This window comes from Fulmarus glacialis, unplaced genomic scaffold, assembly GCF_000690835.1.
Source record: "Fulmarus glacialis isolate BGI_N327 unplaced genomic scaffold, ASM69083v1 scaffold5998, whole genome shotgun sequence".
Taxonomy (NCBI): domain Eukaryota; kingdom Metazoa; phylum Chordata; class Aves; order Procellariiformes; family Procellariidae; genus Fulmarus; species Fulmarus glacialis.
In genome coordinates, this window is record NW_009226261.1 from 2,097 (window position 1) to 16,686 (window position 14,590).

Sequence of the window (14,590 nt, forward strand, 5' to 3'; positions counted from 1 at the left end):
GAAGCAATTCATTTACCTTTGTTGGTTTGCTGAGAAACATTGTTACCTTTCCAAAATACCAAATTCATATATATGTGAACTAACATATACATGAAAATATTTATTAGTAGAAGTAGTATTGTTATGATCCTTGCACGCACCCTCAGGATGTAACTTCCAGACTTTGGTATCACTGGAACTATCACAGGTGTCAGAGGAGCTTCTCCTATGTTCAGAGTCTGAGGACAGGGCCAAAAGATTTTTCTGGCTACAAGTACATCAAGCTCGAATCACTTGCCCAAACTATTCCATAATCCAGATAATTGCCTCATTTACCAATGTAAATAAAAATATAAAGACTAATAGCTGAAGAAACAAACACTTTGGAATTTGGGGACACACCCGAATATGATGGTACTGCCTGCAGCAACCATTTGACTTTCACATACCTTTTTCCTACTGGCTAGACCTCCCACAGAGCATGAAACCAATTCAGAATGTTCTACATGTTCTATTTTTAAAAAGAATGAGATTATTTTTATGTAAGAGGCCCAGGAAATGGCATCAGTAACAAATTCTCCACAAACTGATGAAACAGAGGCAGGCAGATAAATGGGAAGGCTTGGCAGTAGTATTTAAGTATACCACACACAAGGTACCTCACAAGGAGGCCAAGCGTGAAGGAGCTCACAGTCAGTGATTCATACATGAGATAACAAATGAGGACTCCTACAAACAGAAATGGTAGGAGAAGCTGAGCAGCATTTTGGAAATCAGGCTACATAAAGATATAGCATGCAGCCATTTCTAAATATGTTTTTCACATTTTAATTGAGTAATTAGTTTACTACTGGGCCTTGCAGAAAAAGCAGTCTGTAGAAAGGGTCTTAGTAAATAAGTCTCTGTAATAAGTATATTTGCAAAAACAGAGGTTTTCTGTTAAGAATATTTTCAATTTTTCTCTTCCAAAGTATGTTCCTCACACTTACACTCATATCAAGAAACGTAACCACAGAATCGCAATAACTCATTCTATGAATGTTTTCTTTATAATACCTTGTAACATCATACACTTAAATCATGACCCTGATCTCTAAGATTTTAAAGCCCAAAGTCATAGTGTTGACAACTATGTTTTCTCCCCAGCAGAGATTTCCACTGGTTGGCAAGTAGTACTAGTAAGGCTTTTGAATGATAAACAAGCATTTTTTTGTTTGGTAATGAGAGCTGATAGGAAGATGGCGAGGAAATTGTGGAGACTCAATAGCAAAGACGTAAATCTTGGACCTTCATAAAAGTAAAAGCATGCTGAAAATGAGCTCCTTATGCAATAAAAGCCATTAGATTTTGAGAAAAAGGGTACAACAATATTCTGAAGGTCAAAATAAATCCAAATTGTGCATTTTCTGAGACTAATTTTTTGTAGAATCACAGAATGGTTTGGGCCAGAAAGGACCTTTAAAGATCATCTAGCCCAAGCCCCCTGCCATGGACAGGGACATCTTTCACTAGCTCAGGTTACACAAAGCCCCATCCAACCTGACCTTGAACACGTCCAATGATGGGGCATCCACAACTTCTCTGGGCAACCTGTTCCACTGTCTCACCACCCTCATCCCAAAAAATTTCTTATGTCCAATATAAATCTACCCTCTTCCAGTTTAAAACCATTTCCCCTTGTCCTGTCACTACAGGTCATGGTAAAAAGTCTCTCTCCATCTTTCTTATAAGCCCCTTTTATGTATTGAAAGGCCACAATAAGGTTGCCCCAGAGACTTCTCTTCTGCAGGCTTAACAACCCCAACTCTCTTAACCTTTCTTCATAGAAGAGGTGTTCCAGACCTCTGACCATTTTTGTGGCCCTCCTCTGGACCCACTCTAACAGGTCCATGTCTTTCTTGCACTGGGGACTCCAGGACTGGATGCAGTGGGCCTGTGCAAGGTATCAGGTGTTTCCTAGTCTAAAGACCAGCATCTTTCTTGTGCTGAGAACCCCAGAGCTGCATGCAGTACTCTAGGTGGAGTCCCACAAGAGCGGAGAAGAGGGGGAGAATCACCTCCCTTGATCTGCTGGCCATGCTTCTTTTTATGCAGCCCAGGATACGATTGGCTTTCTGGGCTGCAAACCGCACATTGCTGGCTCATGTCCCATTTTGCATCCACCAGTACCCCCAAGTCCTTCTGCACTGGGGGGGGATACCATTCATCCCCCAGTCTGTACTGATATTGAGGATTGCCCCAACTCAGGTGCAGGACCTTGTACTTGGCAGTGTTGAACTTCATGAAGTTCACACGGGCTCACTCCTCAAGCCTGACAAGGTCCCTCTGGATGGCATCCCTTCCCTCAAGCCTATCAACTGTACCACTCAGCTTGGTGTCATCTGCAAATTTGCTGAGGGTGCACTAAATCCCACTGTCTATGTTGTTAATGAAGGTATTAAATAGTACTGGTCCCAGTACAGACCCTTGAGGAACACCACTGAGTAGTTTCTGTTTGGACATTGAAACATTGAATGTAACTTGTTGGATGCGGCCATCCAGTTAATTTTTATCCATCTAATGGTCCATCCATCAAAGCCATATCTCTCCAATTTAGAGGTAAGAATGTTGGGGGGGACTGTATCAAAGGCCTTGAAGAGGTCTAGGTAGATGAGATCTGTAGCACTTCCTTTGTCCACTGATGCAGTCACTTCATCATAGAAGGCCACTAGATTAGTGAGGCATGATAGAACCATAGAATCATAGAATCATTAAGGTTGGAAAAGACCTCTAAGATCATCGAGTCTGATCGCCAACCCAACACCACCATGCCCACTAAACCATGCCCCTAACCACATCTACATGTCTTTTAAATACTTCCGGGGGTGGTGACTCAACCACTTCCCTGGGCAGCCTGGGCAGTTCCAATGCTTGACCACTCCTTCAGTAAAGAAATTTTTCCTAATGTCCAGTCTAAAACCTCCCTTGGCCATTTCCTCTCGTCTTATTGGTAGTTACTTGGACCAACACCCACCTCACTACAACTTCCTTTCAGGTAGTTGTAGAGCGCGATGAGGTCTCCCCTCAGCCTCCTCTTCTCCAGGCTAAACAGCCCCAGTTCCCTCAGCTGCTCCTCATAGGATTTGTTCTCCAGACCCTTCACCAGTTTCATTGCCCTTCTCTGGACATGCTCCACCACCTTGATGTCCTTCCTGTAGTGAGGGGCCCAAAACTGAACACAGTATTCGAGGTGCGGCCTCACCAGTGCCAAGTACAGGGGGACGATCACTTCCCTACTCCTGCTGGCCACACTAGTTCTTATACAGGCCAGGATGCTGTTGGCCTTCCTGGCCACCTGGGCACACTGTCAGCTCATGTTCAGCCGGCTGTCAACCAGCACCCCCAGGTCCTTTTCTGCCAGGTGGCTTTCCAGCCACTCTTCCCCAAGCCTGTAGTGTTGCATGGGGTTGTTTTGACCGAAGTGCAGGACCCGGCACTTGGCCTTGTTGAACTTCATACAGTTGGCCTTGGCCCATCGATCCAGCCTGTCCAGATCCCTCTGCAGAGCCTTCCTACCCTCGAGCAGATCAACACTCCCAGCCAACTTGGTGTCGTCTTCAAACTTACTGAGGGAGCACTCGATCCCCTCATCGAGATCATTGATAAAGATATTGAACAAGACTGGCCCCAATAAGACTGACTGATTTGCCCTTGGTGAAGCCATGTTGGCTGTCTCTAATCACTTCCCTGTCTTCCATATATTTCAACATATCTTCCAGAAGGATCTGTTCTATGATCTTACTAGGCATAGAGTTGAGGCTGTTAAATTCATTTTAACCAAATGAATTACAAATCTGAATCTTATCAAAGTAGCACATGTGTTTGGTCTCATTGAAGAAGAAGAAGGGCAGCACTATTACTGTAACTATCATTACTACAAATGGTGCATAGAAGAGGAATAGCATAACCAAGAAATGCAAAATACTTTGTTTTCCAGGTGGCTGTTGGTATTTGTATATAAATGCTGGCAGAGCTTGTGCCACATTTATTAAAGAAAATTATGATCCTGTCCATTCTTGTGGATTGTTATTAAATCTGTTCTTCTGCCTAAATGTATACACAGACTTTTCTGAATTGGAGACATCTTGACCACATCACAAGAGAGGCTGAGAAAGACACTGGCCCAATTCTGACTTTAGATTTTTGCACTTTTACTATTCAGTCGCAATGCTAGTTATGTTGAGTTTGCTTAACTGGCAGAAACAATTTCTTACAGGCTTTTCTGCCCACATACAATGAGAACACATTTAGCCCACCGAGATCTGGGAAGAAAAATATGCAAGAGATCCTCCATCTCCCATTGCAGGAGCTAATGTTGAGGATGGGACTTGGCAGAGAAGACAGAACAGAAGTGAAAATAGAGCAACAGCCAGACAGACTTATCAGACCACAAAAGCAGAGCTCTAATGACAGAAAATATGCTCTCCTGTATGTTAGAAGATCTTGAATTCTTTCTTTTGGACTTTGACTCCATTCGTGTGGGAGGGAGGAGAAAAGAGTTGCCTGACAGACAGTAATGTGAGATAATAACTGAGTTAATCCTTTGAGGATTTACACATTCAAAAGGAGAATCAATGTCATTACAGCCCAATGGGCTACACTGGTTACTCTGTTGTTCAGTATCTTTTGGATCTTCAAAGACCGATGAGCAAAATGGCAAAGTCTCAGCATAAGGAGCTTCAGAGGAAGCAAGATGATCTGCAGAAACCTTAGGAAAACTGAATGCACCAAGATGTTCTATACAACTTGACCATCCAAATCTTAAAAACACAAAGCACTCACTAGGCCACTAAATTCACTCCCTACAATCACAAACAACCAAGAACAAATGATTAATTTCGAATGGCTTGCTAGGCATTCATTACATTTTCAAACAGGCTATAATAAATATTTTTTTGCAGTACAAAGACCAAAGCCATAAAAAATACAACATGCTACAGAAAGACAGGAGAGAGAAAGATGTTCAACGTACTCTTGAGTGAACTGTAATAAAACAATGATCCATTAGGCTGTGGAAAACAACATCAGTACATGTAAGAACACCATTTCCTTTAACTCATTCTAGATTTAACAGAAAGTATCAATTTTCTACAGCTCACATAATTTTGTACCTTCTGCTAATCAACTAATTTATGTGCTTTGAGTACAAAACTCAAAAACTGTTTTTTATACTTCAACACTCTCCTAGAAATACTATTATAATTCACATAGAAATGTAATAATGCATATGTAAGCTAACCATTTAAGAACCTGCAGTAATGAAGGCTTAGAGATATGCTGCTCTACCAGCTGAGTCCTCTATCGTAAAGGAGCCATCTGAAATAGATGTGACAAATTACTATCTGGAGGTCATGCTCTGTCCTCCTTACCTATCAAAGGAGCCTAGATCATACGATTGGACTATATACCTAATTATTAAGCAGCTAAGTGAAGATGAGATTAATCCAACATCTGTAGCTCATATATATATGAGTGTGTACCTGCAGACACACACATATAATAAACTGTCAGCAACAGATAATGCTAGAAAAGCAAATAATAAATGTGCCTGGTTGCCTCTATAAGATGTCCTACTGTAAGATATGACATTAATTTATTTCTGTGATAGACAGCAAACAGGGACTTTCCAAAATCTTTAAGGCTATCATCATAAATTGAACATTTTTCACTCTGTTGAACTGGTGATAATTAGAAACTGTAAGTAAAGAAAACTGGGAGTATAACATGTGTCATAAATTGGCTGTCTTCCACTTTTTCCCTTGATTAGTTGCCAATCTGGCCATCTGCCACAGACTGGGGAAAGGGGAGGGGTCACATAGAGATTTTACCTAATGAAAGGACAAAAGAAGTTAAAAGCTGCACAGAAGTGCCAGAGGTATCAGACCCACAGGTACTGTAAAAATAGAAAAGGGAGAAAGTAGTCAAAGACGGATGTACAAAGGGAAAAAGAACAACTAGTTCATTATTTTAGTCATCTCCAGAGAATGGTGAAGGGTACTTGGCCAGATCATGACTCCAGTCTGTAATAAAACACTGGGCATGCTCTGCCTATAGTGTTCAGGTTGTAACTAAAATTGGACAAATAGACTAGCAGATATTAACTACCAAGATCAACCAACCACTCATTCACACCTATTGTCGAAAAGAAAAAGACACATTTGATTGCCTGCCTTGGAGGCCAGGGGAAATAAGGATATTCCAGATAGCCTTGTGAGATAAGGATATCCCTCTTACAAACTATGTTTCGAATAGAATATTTAATTACCATCAGCTGGAAATTTGGCTCAGTACATACACTGAAAGTTAGTTGATACTGTATACCTACTGGGATACTTAATGCAAAGCATATATGTAAAATGTAGCATTGCAGCGCTGACTTTCTGCCTCTTTTCAAGCTATTGATAGTAAACATCAATACGGACTTTACTGCTCCAAGCAAGTTGGACAACTGCTAGTGGCTACTGATTTCCAGAACACGGTCTAAGGATTTCCAAAGTTTAATTAACTGTAGGCTGACAGCAAGTGTTTTAAAGAAATCTCCAGAAGACTAAAGAATTAAACTGTTCGTTTGACCTCTAACACTGGCTTTCTGCATTATCATACCATGATCATACCATCATCCAGTTTACTCAGCTGTAAAATATTCCCAGATAGTGCTATCCTTTATCATGTGGATGATACGAGTGATCGAGTCTGTTGAGTAGGTATAAAGAAAATGGTAAGCAAACCTCCAACATAAACCTGAGTCATTTGCTTTCAGCCTTGATGTAGAAATGTCAAGAAGAAGTTTGAACGGCTGCTTGCCCATCTAATGTGAATGAAGTGGAACAAATGTATTTAATGTACTTCCTGCTGTGAACAGCATGAGGCTTCAACAATTCCACTAAGGCAAGATGACTGTTTGTCAGCCTGGCTGTAAGGCTGTGTGCTCTCATGGAAACACTAAATACAGTAGCATGGAATTAAAATCACATGGGAAGACAGCCACTGACAAAAAACTTGAAGCAAACAAAATAATTGTAAGCATTCTCCTCTTAGCTGCAAACTTCCAGCTCTGCATTCATCACACCTCTTCTATTCTGGTTTCCAAATGTAATTACAAACCAAGAGTTTAAAATTTGCCCACAACACAAAACAGAGTAAGTAAAAAAGAGTCCAAATCAGCAGCCTGGCACTCAAAACATTTGACTACGAGAGACCAGAGCTTTGACTGCAAGCCTTGTTTCAAGGACTAAAGCATTTTGTATCAGACTTGTTGCACACAACACAGCAGCAACACTATTAGTGTTGGAACCAAATTACAGGCTCCTCATTCCCAGATGAATACTCACAAAAGAGTTTGATCTCTGTTTTTTTTCTATATATGTCAAATGATTTCAGAGCCACAGCTCCAGTTGGAAAAACAGAGCGCGCTTCCAGGCTGATCTTGCTTAGTTGCTAAGTGCCAGGGGATTAAGGCATTTCCATGGAAGACTGGGGTCTGAGTCTTTCCAGGGTCTGAGACTAAACTCCAGGACTCGTCTCTCCAAGGGGAATGAAAAGTGCACAGCAACCTTATCTTCCTTTTCCTAGATGCATAATATTGATCTATTATGTAAAGTGCCTCCTCCGAATGAGCTTTATGCTGAGCTCTGTGCTCTCCATGCAGGATAGGTATGTCCTGAGCCAATGAACTGACCTCAAATTCTTCAGGGATTTCTGTTCATCCCCCAAATCCTTGATATGCATAAAGTTCAGCCCCTCAATTCTGGCTAGATTTAGTAACACTAGTTCACATTTGTATGGAAAATGCTTGAGGTTTTTTGTTTGGTTTTGGATTTTATCTTGAACATCTAAATACCTATTGAAACACTCTTCAGCATTCATTTCTTTAGATTCTTTTAGATTTTTCTTTAGAAATCATAACTATTTTATGAAGCTGGAATAGCTATGTATCTCTTTGTTGTTTAATTTCATAGTAGGAGCTGTTTTAACACAAAATTAGAAAAAATTCCTTCCTTCATGTCCAATAGCGCTTAGACTTTGGGTTGAATGGCAAATTAAATTTCTAAGGGTAGGGTTTATATCTACTGTCAGAAATCAATACTGTCAGTATTCAGATGCACCAGGTCCCCACAGTGATTGATCTCAACAGTTTAGATACTTCTCCTAGGATGGGATGGTTCCTGGGAGTACATGTCTCTCTTCATTAACTATAGAAGGATCCTGGCATAGCCTGCTTGAATGAGATGTCTAAATGTATAGATGGCTAATATCAGGTGAGGTTACTGCCACTCCAAAAATGGATGATTTGCATAGGTCTTTCCCCTGAATGCTTTTCTTCCAGTGGTTCATAGTTAGTAACTATCACCTCTGACTCAAACAAATCCATGTTTTTATTTTTTAGTGCTTAAACTGTAGTGACACGTGTAACTTTGAATTCAAGATTTCCATGCACAACTTACTTTGCTGTGTATTTCATTAACTTAATCATTTTCTTCTTTTCTATCTGTCTCCAACTTCAAGGACCTGTCAGGAAAAGTCCCTTCCAAATTAAGAAATGTCCCAATAGCAGCACCAATTTTAAAATCACCTTTCACAATATATAAATACACCTGTGCGTGTTCTACATACTATGATTTTTTTTCAGATTTTGCTTTGTCAGCACAGCACAACTGTGTAATCCCCAATTAAAGTATTCAGTTGCCAGGAATTTCTTTAATATACTCTGGTTCACTCGAAAGTTGAGCACACCTCTTTTACCTTTTGTTTATTGTCATGATTGTATAGCAACCCAGCTATTTTAGCTAGACCCTAAGGGCCTTCTCTAGAAATAAAAGAAGAAGAAAAGACTTTGATGATAGGTACTGAAGGTGAATGTTTCCTAATTAACTTGCATTGAATGCCAGAGGAGATAAGGTAATGTTGCTAGTGCTGACTTGACTTCCATAGGAAAGATCTCATGTAGTATTATTAAACTTTGACCTCTGCTATTTGTATCTTTTGACCTTAAGAAGTCAATGCATAATGTTAATCCAGTCACAGTATTTGGAGAAATCACAACTTAATGACATGCTGTGACATTTGTCCAAAGAAACTTTGTTAAGTAGAAAATGAATTTAACAATGAGAAAAATACATCAGTAGATATGAAGTAAAGAGACAAAAGTGGACTACAGAATTTTGTATGATAACATTACTATAGCTCATAGGTTATTATATATGTGCTAAAGCTTTTATCCACCTCTATCTTAGGCATTTTCTGAATTAAATTTTATTGTTAAAAGCTAAAGAAAAAGCGTTTTATTTCACATAGCATACTGTTTTAACTTATTAAAATTAATTTTGTTCACTGCAAACAATAATAACCAATGCTGCTTAAAATCCCCTGCTTATTTACGCAGAATTTCAATTGTCACTGCCAGGGTGTTAAATTGCTCACACGTTACATAAATATGTGTGTATATTCACAATCTGAAATAAGCATATATATATATTTTTATGTGTGTGTGAATGCATAAATAAATATGTAATGTATAACTTATAATTTATCTACTCTGTAGTCTGTACTCTGCTTTTTATAGAACAGGCAGCACAACAGATCTCAGACGAAACAGAATGCATATAGACTTTTCTGTTACCATGCATTATGTTTTTGTGCAAACTAAAAGCATGTGGTAGAAAACTTTACTGGTAAGTGAATTGTCAGTAAGTTTTTGAACACTCTGGAATTTTTTGTGGGAGTACTTTCACTGACACAGAAAGCAAAAAGGGACTTCTGTCACACTATTTCAAATACGACATATGCAACATTTTGGGTGCAAAAAGACAAGTGAGTGTTTGTAAAAAATGATCCAAACCTATCCTTCAAAGCCCCCTTATCTTTCAATATCCAAAATAGTTTACTCTTACCAACAAATGTAGATGTTTCAGTTGTTACATAATGAAAATGTTCTACTCTAATGTCCCAAACAATTCCCCAGCTTTTTTAATAAATCCCATAAGTTTATTATTATTTGTTAAATAATTCCTGTTTAAAAGTTTGTAGCATTGAGGTAAGTTGTGCTCATAAATACAGGAAAAATTAGATTTAAAACTGAACGGTGATGTACTAACCAAATTACTTCTCATGTTTTCCAATGGCAGTGTTAAAATAAAGGAGATTTCTTGATAACTTCCTACTACCTTGTGGGAGTTTCATAAACTGTTAAGTTCTATACTATGTTGTGATTGACTAACTTTCATCATTTCTTATTCAAAGTCACTCTAGGTTACTGCTAAAATGATTGTATAAGCCTATGAATGACAATATCTTATTTTAAATGCTGAAAACAGTATATAAAAGTGTTCCCTCCCAGACATTGAGGTTCCCACTGAAATTAGATGCTCTAATTTCAACTCATCTCTGTTTTAAATAATCTCTTGGAGAAACATTCTCCCCATCCCAAACTTTTTGTGTACATTTTAAGCAGTCAGAACACCTTCAAAAGCTGGGTAATCTTCATGGATATATTTTTTTATAGCTACTTTCCCAGTATTCTATGCTCTGCTGTCTACAAACTGTAAAGTTCATGAGTTCATCAAAGTTATTAAAAAAACCAAATTGTTGTAAAATAAACATATTTCTATTTCAGCTTGCATTCAATATATGATCTGTTACTTTACAAGAAGTGTTATTTCAAACTGTTGTATTCATTAATGCTATATGATTACCCAAATGCTCCACAGAGAAAACAAAGTCACCTCTGTCACAGGATTACATGTCAGAAATTTCAGGCAGACTGAGTATTTATGATGCAATTAGATGGGTGTCAACTTCCTGCCTTTAAGAGCTGCTTTTTATATCCTTAACTAGGGAGAAATCACTGCGCTGATAATAACTGTCTATCTTGGCACCAGACTTTCAAAGAGTACTGTACTATATAATTCCTCACATTGGTCTTTAGGAAATATGACAGTGTCACAATATGGCCTCATAGAGAGGACTAAACCAGCTTATCGGTATTCCTTTCACAGAACTTACAGTTGAGATGTCAGCCTCCAAACTCCATGCATAAATGAGGGCAATTGTACCAGGAAACCTTTTTGTTACCACTCCTAGAAAGAGAGTTGCTACACCAATGCCAGGGACACTGAAGGAGAGGCTTGAGGCCACAGTAACATTTACATGTGTTTTCGAAAGCAGTTGGTAATTCAGTGTGCTGATTCTACTCTTCCTTAGTCACAGACCTCTCTCTAATCACCACCAGAAATGTCCCTTTCAATGCAATATATCAAAGCTATTGACCACTTGAATAAAGGACATCATGCTGTCAGCACTTCCTTACTGAGGCAATTTCTAAAGCAACATTACTGTCTTTTGATTATTTGCTTTATTAAAAAGACAAAAGAAGCATACATGGATGCTTCTAGGTAGAAATTTAAATGCAGCATCAAATCAGAAGGAATATAGCTCTTAGCGGCTGCTAGATGGCTTCTGGTCCATCAGGGCCTCTAATATGGCCCTTTAGAGCATAATGTAATGGGCCTGAAGGCTTTATGGACACAACCTCAGAATCACACATACAAGGGTGCCCATGCAGGGGGACATTTCAGATTACACCTGTTACTGTGACAGAATGAAAAGGTGCATCTCCTCACTCCCAACCACTGCTCACGTGATTTTCTCAAACCATAAAATATCAATATTAAATACTTAAAAAAATCCACATAGCTTTCTAATAGTATTTTCAAATCTCAAGATGGAAGCAACATGTGTTTAACCACCAAGAAGAAGTGCAAAAATCCAATTTCTACATGCTGATTTGAGTGTGATGCTATTCGTAGTTTCTGTCTTGGACTGGGAATATCACTTTACTACATGATGTCTTACCATCATCCTTGTCAGGTACAATGGTAATTCGAGTGCTTGGGAATTCTGCACCAATTCTTCCACCCATTGGCATGCTCAGCAAAACATCAAAGGTCTCAGCCTCTTCATACAAGGAATCATCTATGATGACGATCCGACACATTTTTTCTCGTTCGTCTTTGTCAAAACGTAGAATGCTGTTGTGATCCTCAGGCCTGGATATGTAGTCAGAGTAAGAAAGCACAGAGGTTGGGGCAGTGCCAGATGCTGTTCCTGTGGCATAAAAGGAAAACAGTCACTACACATACCATGGTTATAATGATCCCCTCACAGAGGCTGAATTTTATTTTCATTATCTTTTAATTTCTGTTTACTTTTAGGTGATAAGATGGGCTGAAACATCTGACCAGGCTACATTTCTGAGGTCTGTGGACAAAATACTTCCATATACAATGCAGTGCAAGCACATGGCTCCTCAAATTCATTTGCAGTTTTTCAGTCAAAAGGAATATTGTAGTCTATCACAAGAGACACAGGCTGTCTGTGGAGAGACCTGTGAGGATTACCAATTAACTCCCTTAGTATATTTTACCCATTGAAGATATCGGTGGACCAGAAATTAACTATAACAGATAGAATTTGATGAAAACAAATTATTTTGATTCCGGATCACCTCACCAAAAATGTTGCTTCATCTCTCCAGATGAAAAATAATAATAAAAGCACAGGTGCAGAGACCCCATGCTCTGTGTGGATATAATTAATAGGAGATTGAAAGATAGAGGAAGGAGAAGCACGGCAATTAAGCAATATTATTTTATAAGAATTTTTTCAAGATACTAACAAGTAAAGGATATACTGGGCAATCACTGCAGTGCTTTTAGTTCTCATCACTTTCAGATATATGGGGCTGTATATAAAAATCTTGCAAAAAGTTAAAGAACACAGATCCTCTTCACCTCCTAACAAATGGCAGAAATTTGGAACATGATAATTTTCTAGCTGTATTCAATAATACTCTAAGATAGACTGCAAAGATGAATACATTTCCCGTTGAGACTGAAGATATTTAGATGAAAAAGTAATTAACAGTTATAAACAATTTTATTATGCAATAGATAGAACAATTCTTCTTGCTTTTCTGTCTCTTTTCCATTTTTACCTTTTTTTTTCTATAGTAGATTCTGTTACCTTGTTGTGTGTAGCAGATAACCATCAGTTCCTGGCTCACATCTCCACTTCTTCTGACTGGAATAAATAATTCACCAACATCTTCTTCAATAGTATAGGTGGACTGAGGAATAAAGACAGTTGATTCTGCAAAGAACAGACACATTTGTTTATGTAGATTTATGGCCTCATACAGTCACCCGTAAAATAGCTAAGAGCATTTTAGCATATTCTAAAGTGCAACAAATAACTCGTATTTATCAGCAGCGGCGCTAAATTTAAAAAAAAAACTCGGAGGGTGAGAGAAGTAGAGTTTCTTAGTCTTTCAGAAATGGAAAAGAAAATCAGATGATTAGGTCTGAATTCACAAGTCCTTACTAAGTATTCTCTAACGTGACTAATTATCTACGGTTAATGGTGCAAGACAGTGTTTGGAGAATTTGTCCACAAGGTCTATATTTTTATTATGTCCATGGTATTTCATTATTAACTGTTAATCACAGAAGTATCAACAGCATAGGTCACACACAGGCAGTGGTTCTGCAAGGCCATTCTTTAACTTACTGCATCAAGATAACCGTGAAAATCATTTGGCGTTGCGGATGCAAGATTGAGCTCTTGCTGTCTTACTCTGACTTGGAGATTTGATTTGAGTTGGCTACATGTCTACACTCCTGTTTTATTCAAAGGAGACGTAGCCAATACAGTCAGTGAAGTCTGGAGAGCAATCTCACCCTAAAATGTATCGAACCAAAGAATGTCAGATTTGTTTTTCAGGGAAAAAAAAACCACTAAAATGCATTTTAAACTCCCCCATTATTTTATACTCACATAAACAGATTGCTGAGTTTTATGCTGTTACTGGGATTCAGGATCAATTTTTTCTTGTTCTCTCAAAAACTCAAGAACAAAAGGTGGTTCTGCATATAATTATAAAGCACCTTTATAGTTTCATTACTGTGACTGCAACCCAAACAGAATATAATTGCGTATAATATCAAATCAAGTGGTATCAGCTGACTGCACAAAGCAAATCTTTTCATTATTTCAGAGTACTTTGGCAAACAATGTTCTGAAAATTGTCATGTGACTTCATTGAAAACATGTTCCAGGTTTTATTTCTCCAACTGGAAAATACTACTTGCATGACTTAAGGTCAAAAGCCTACCTTAAAAATGCTGTAATTCAGGTTTGATAAGATCTAGACACTTTCACTATTCCAGCAAGTCAGAAATTCAGTGTGAAAAACACAAATCCCTACCTTTTTGTTTTAAAGTAAAACAAAAGGTAACACTAAAAAACCCCAATTTTTTCCTTTTATTTCTCCCTTTAGAATTAAGTTGACAAACTGAAAAACTCTGTCTTTCAAAAAAATGCAGGAATCTGATTTATTCTGTTTTCTGTCTGTCTCATAATTATCCAACTAGGAGTAAAATGACACTACAAAAGTTTAACAGACCTTATGTACAACATAAAAGCTCAGAGGAGAATGATCTACACCATCTCAGCTAGTATAAGAAAACACATTCTTATGCAATCTCTTTTTGGAATAAAACATTAACTAATGTCCCAT

The 14,590-nt window shown here is 38.3% G+C and overlaps 1 protein-coding gene across 1 annotated transcript in view; it reads right to left on the minus strand.

Annotated features, from left to right (window-relative positions):
• Positions 1–11,868: 11,868 nt before the first annotated feature.
• The window catches only part of LOC104080373 (FRAS1-related extracellular matrix protein 2-like), a gene marked incomplete at both ends in the record, with an annotated part of 82,338 nt that continues 79,616 nt past the window's right edge, over positions 11,869–14,590 (minus strand). The window contains 2 exons of the mRNA XM_009582745.1: positions 11,869–12,120; positions 13,039–13,164. Of these exons, the coding sequence (XP_009581040.1) occupies positions 11,869–12,120; positions 13,039–13,164 (378 nt within the window). The remainder of the gene's footprint in view (positions 12,121–13,038; positions 13,165–14,590) is intronic.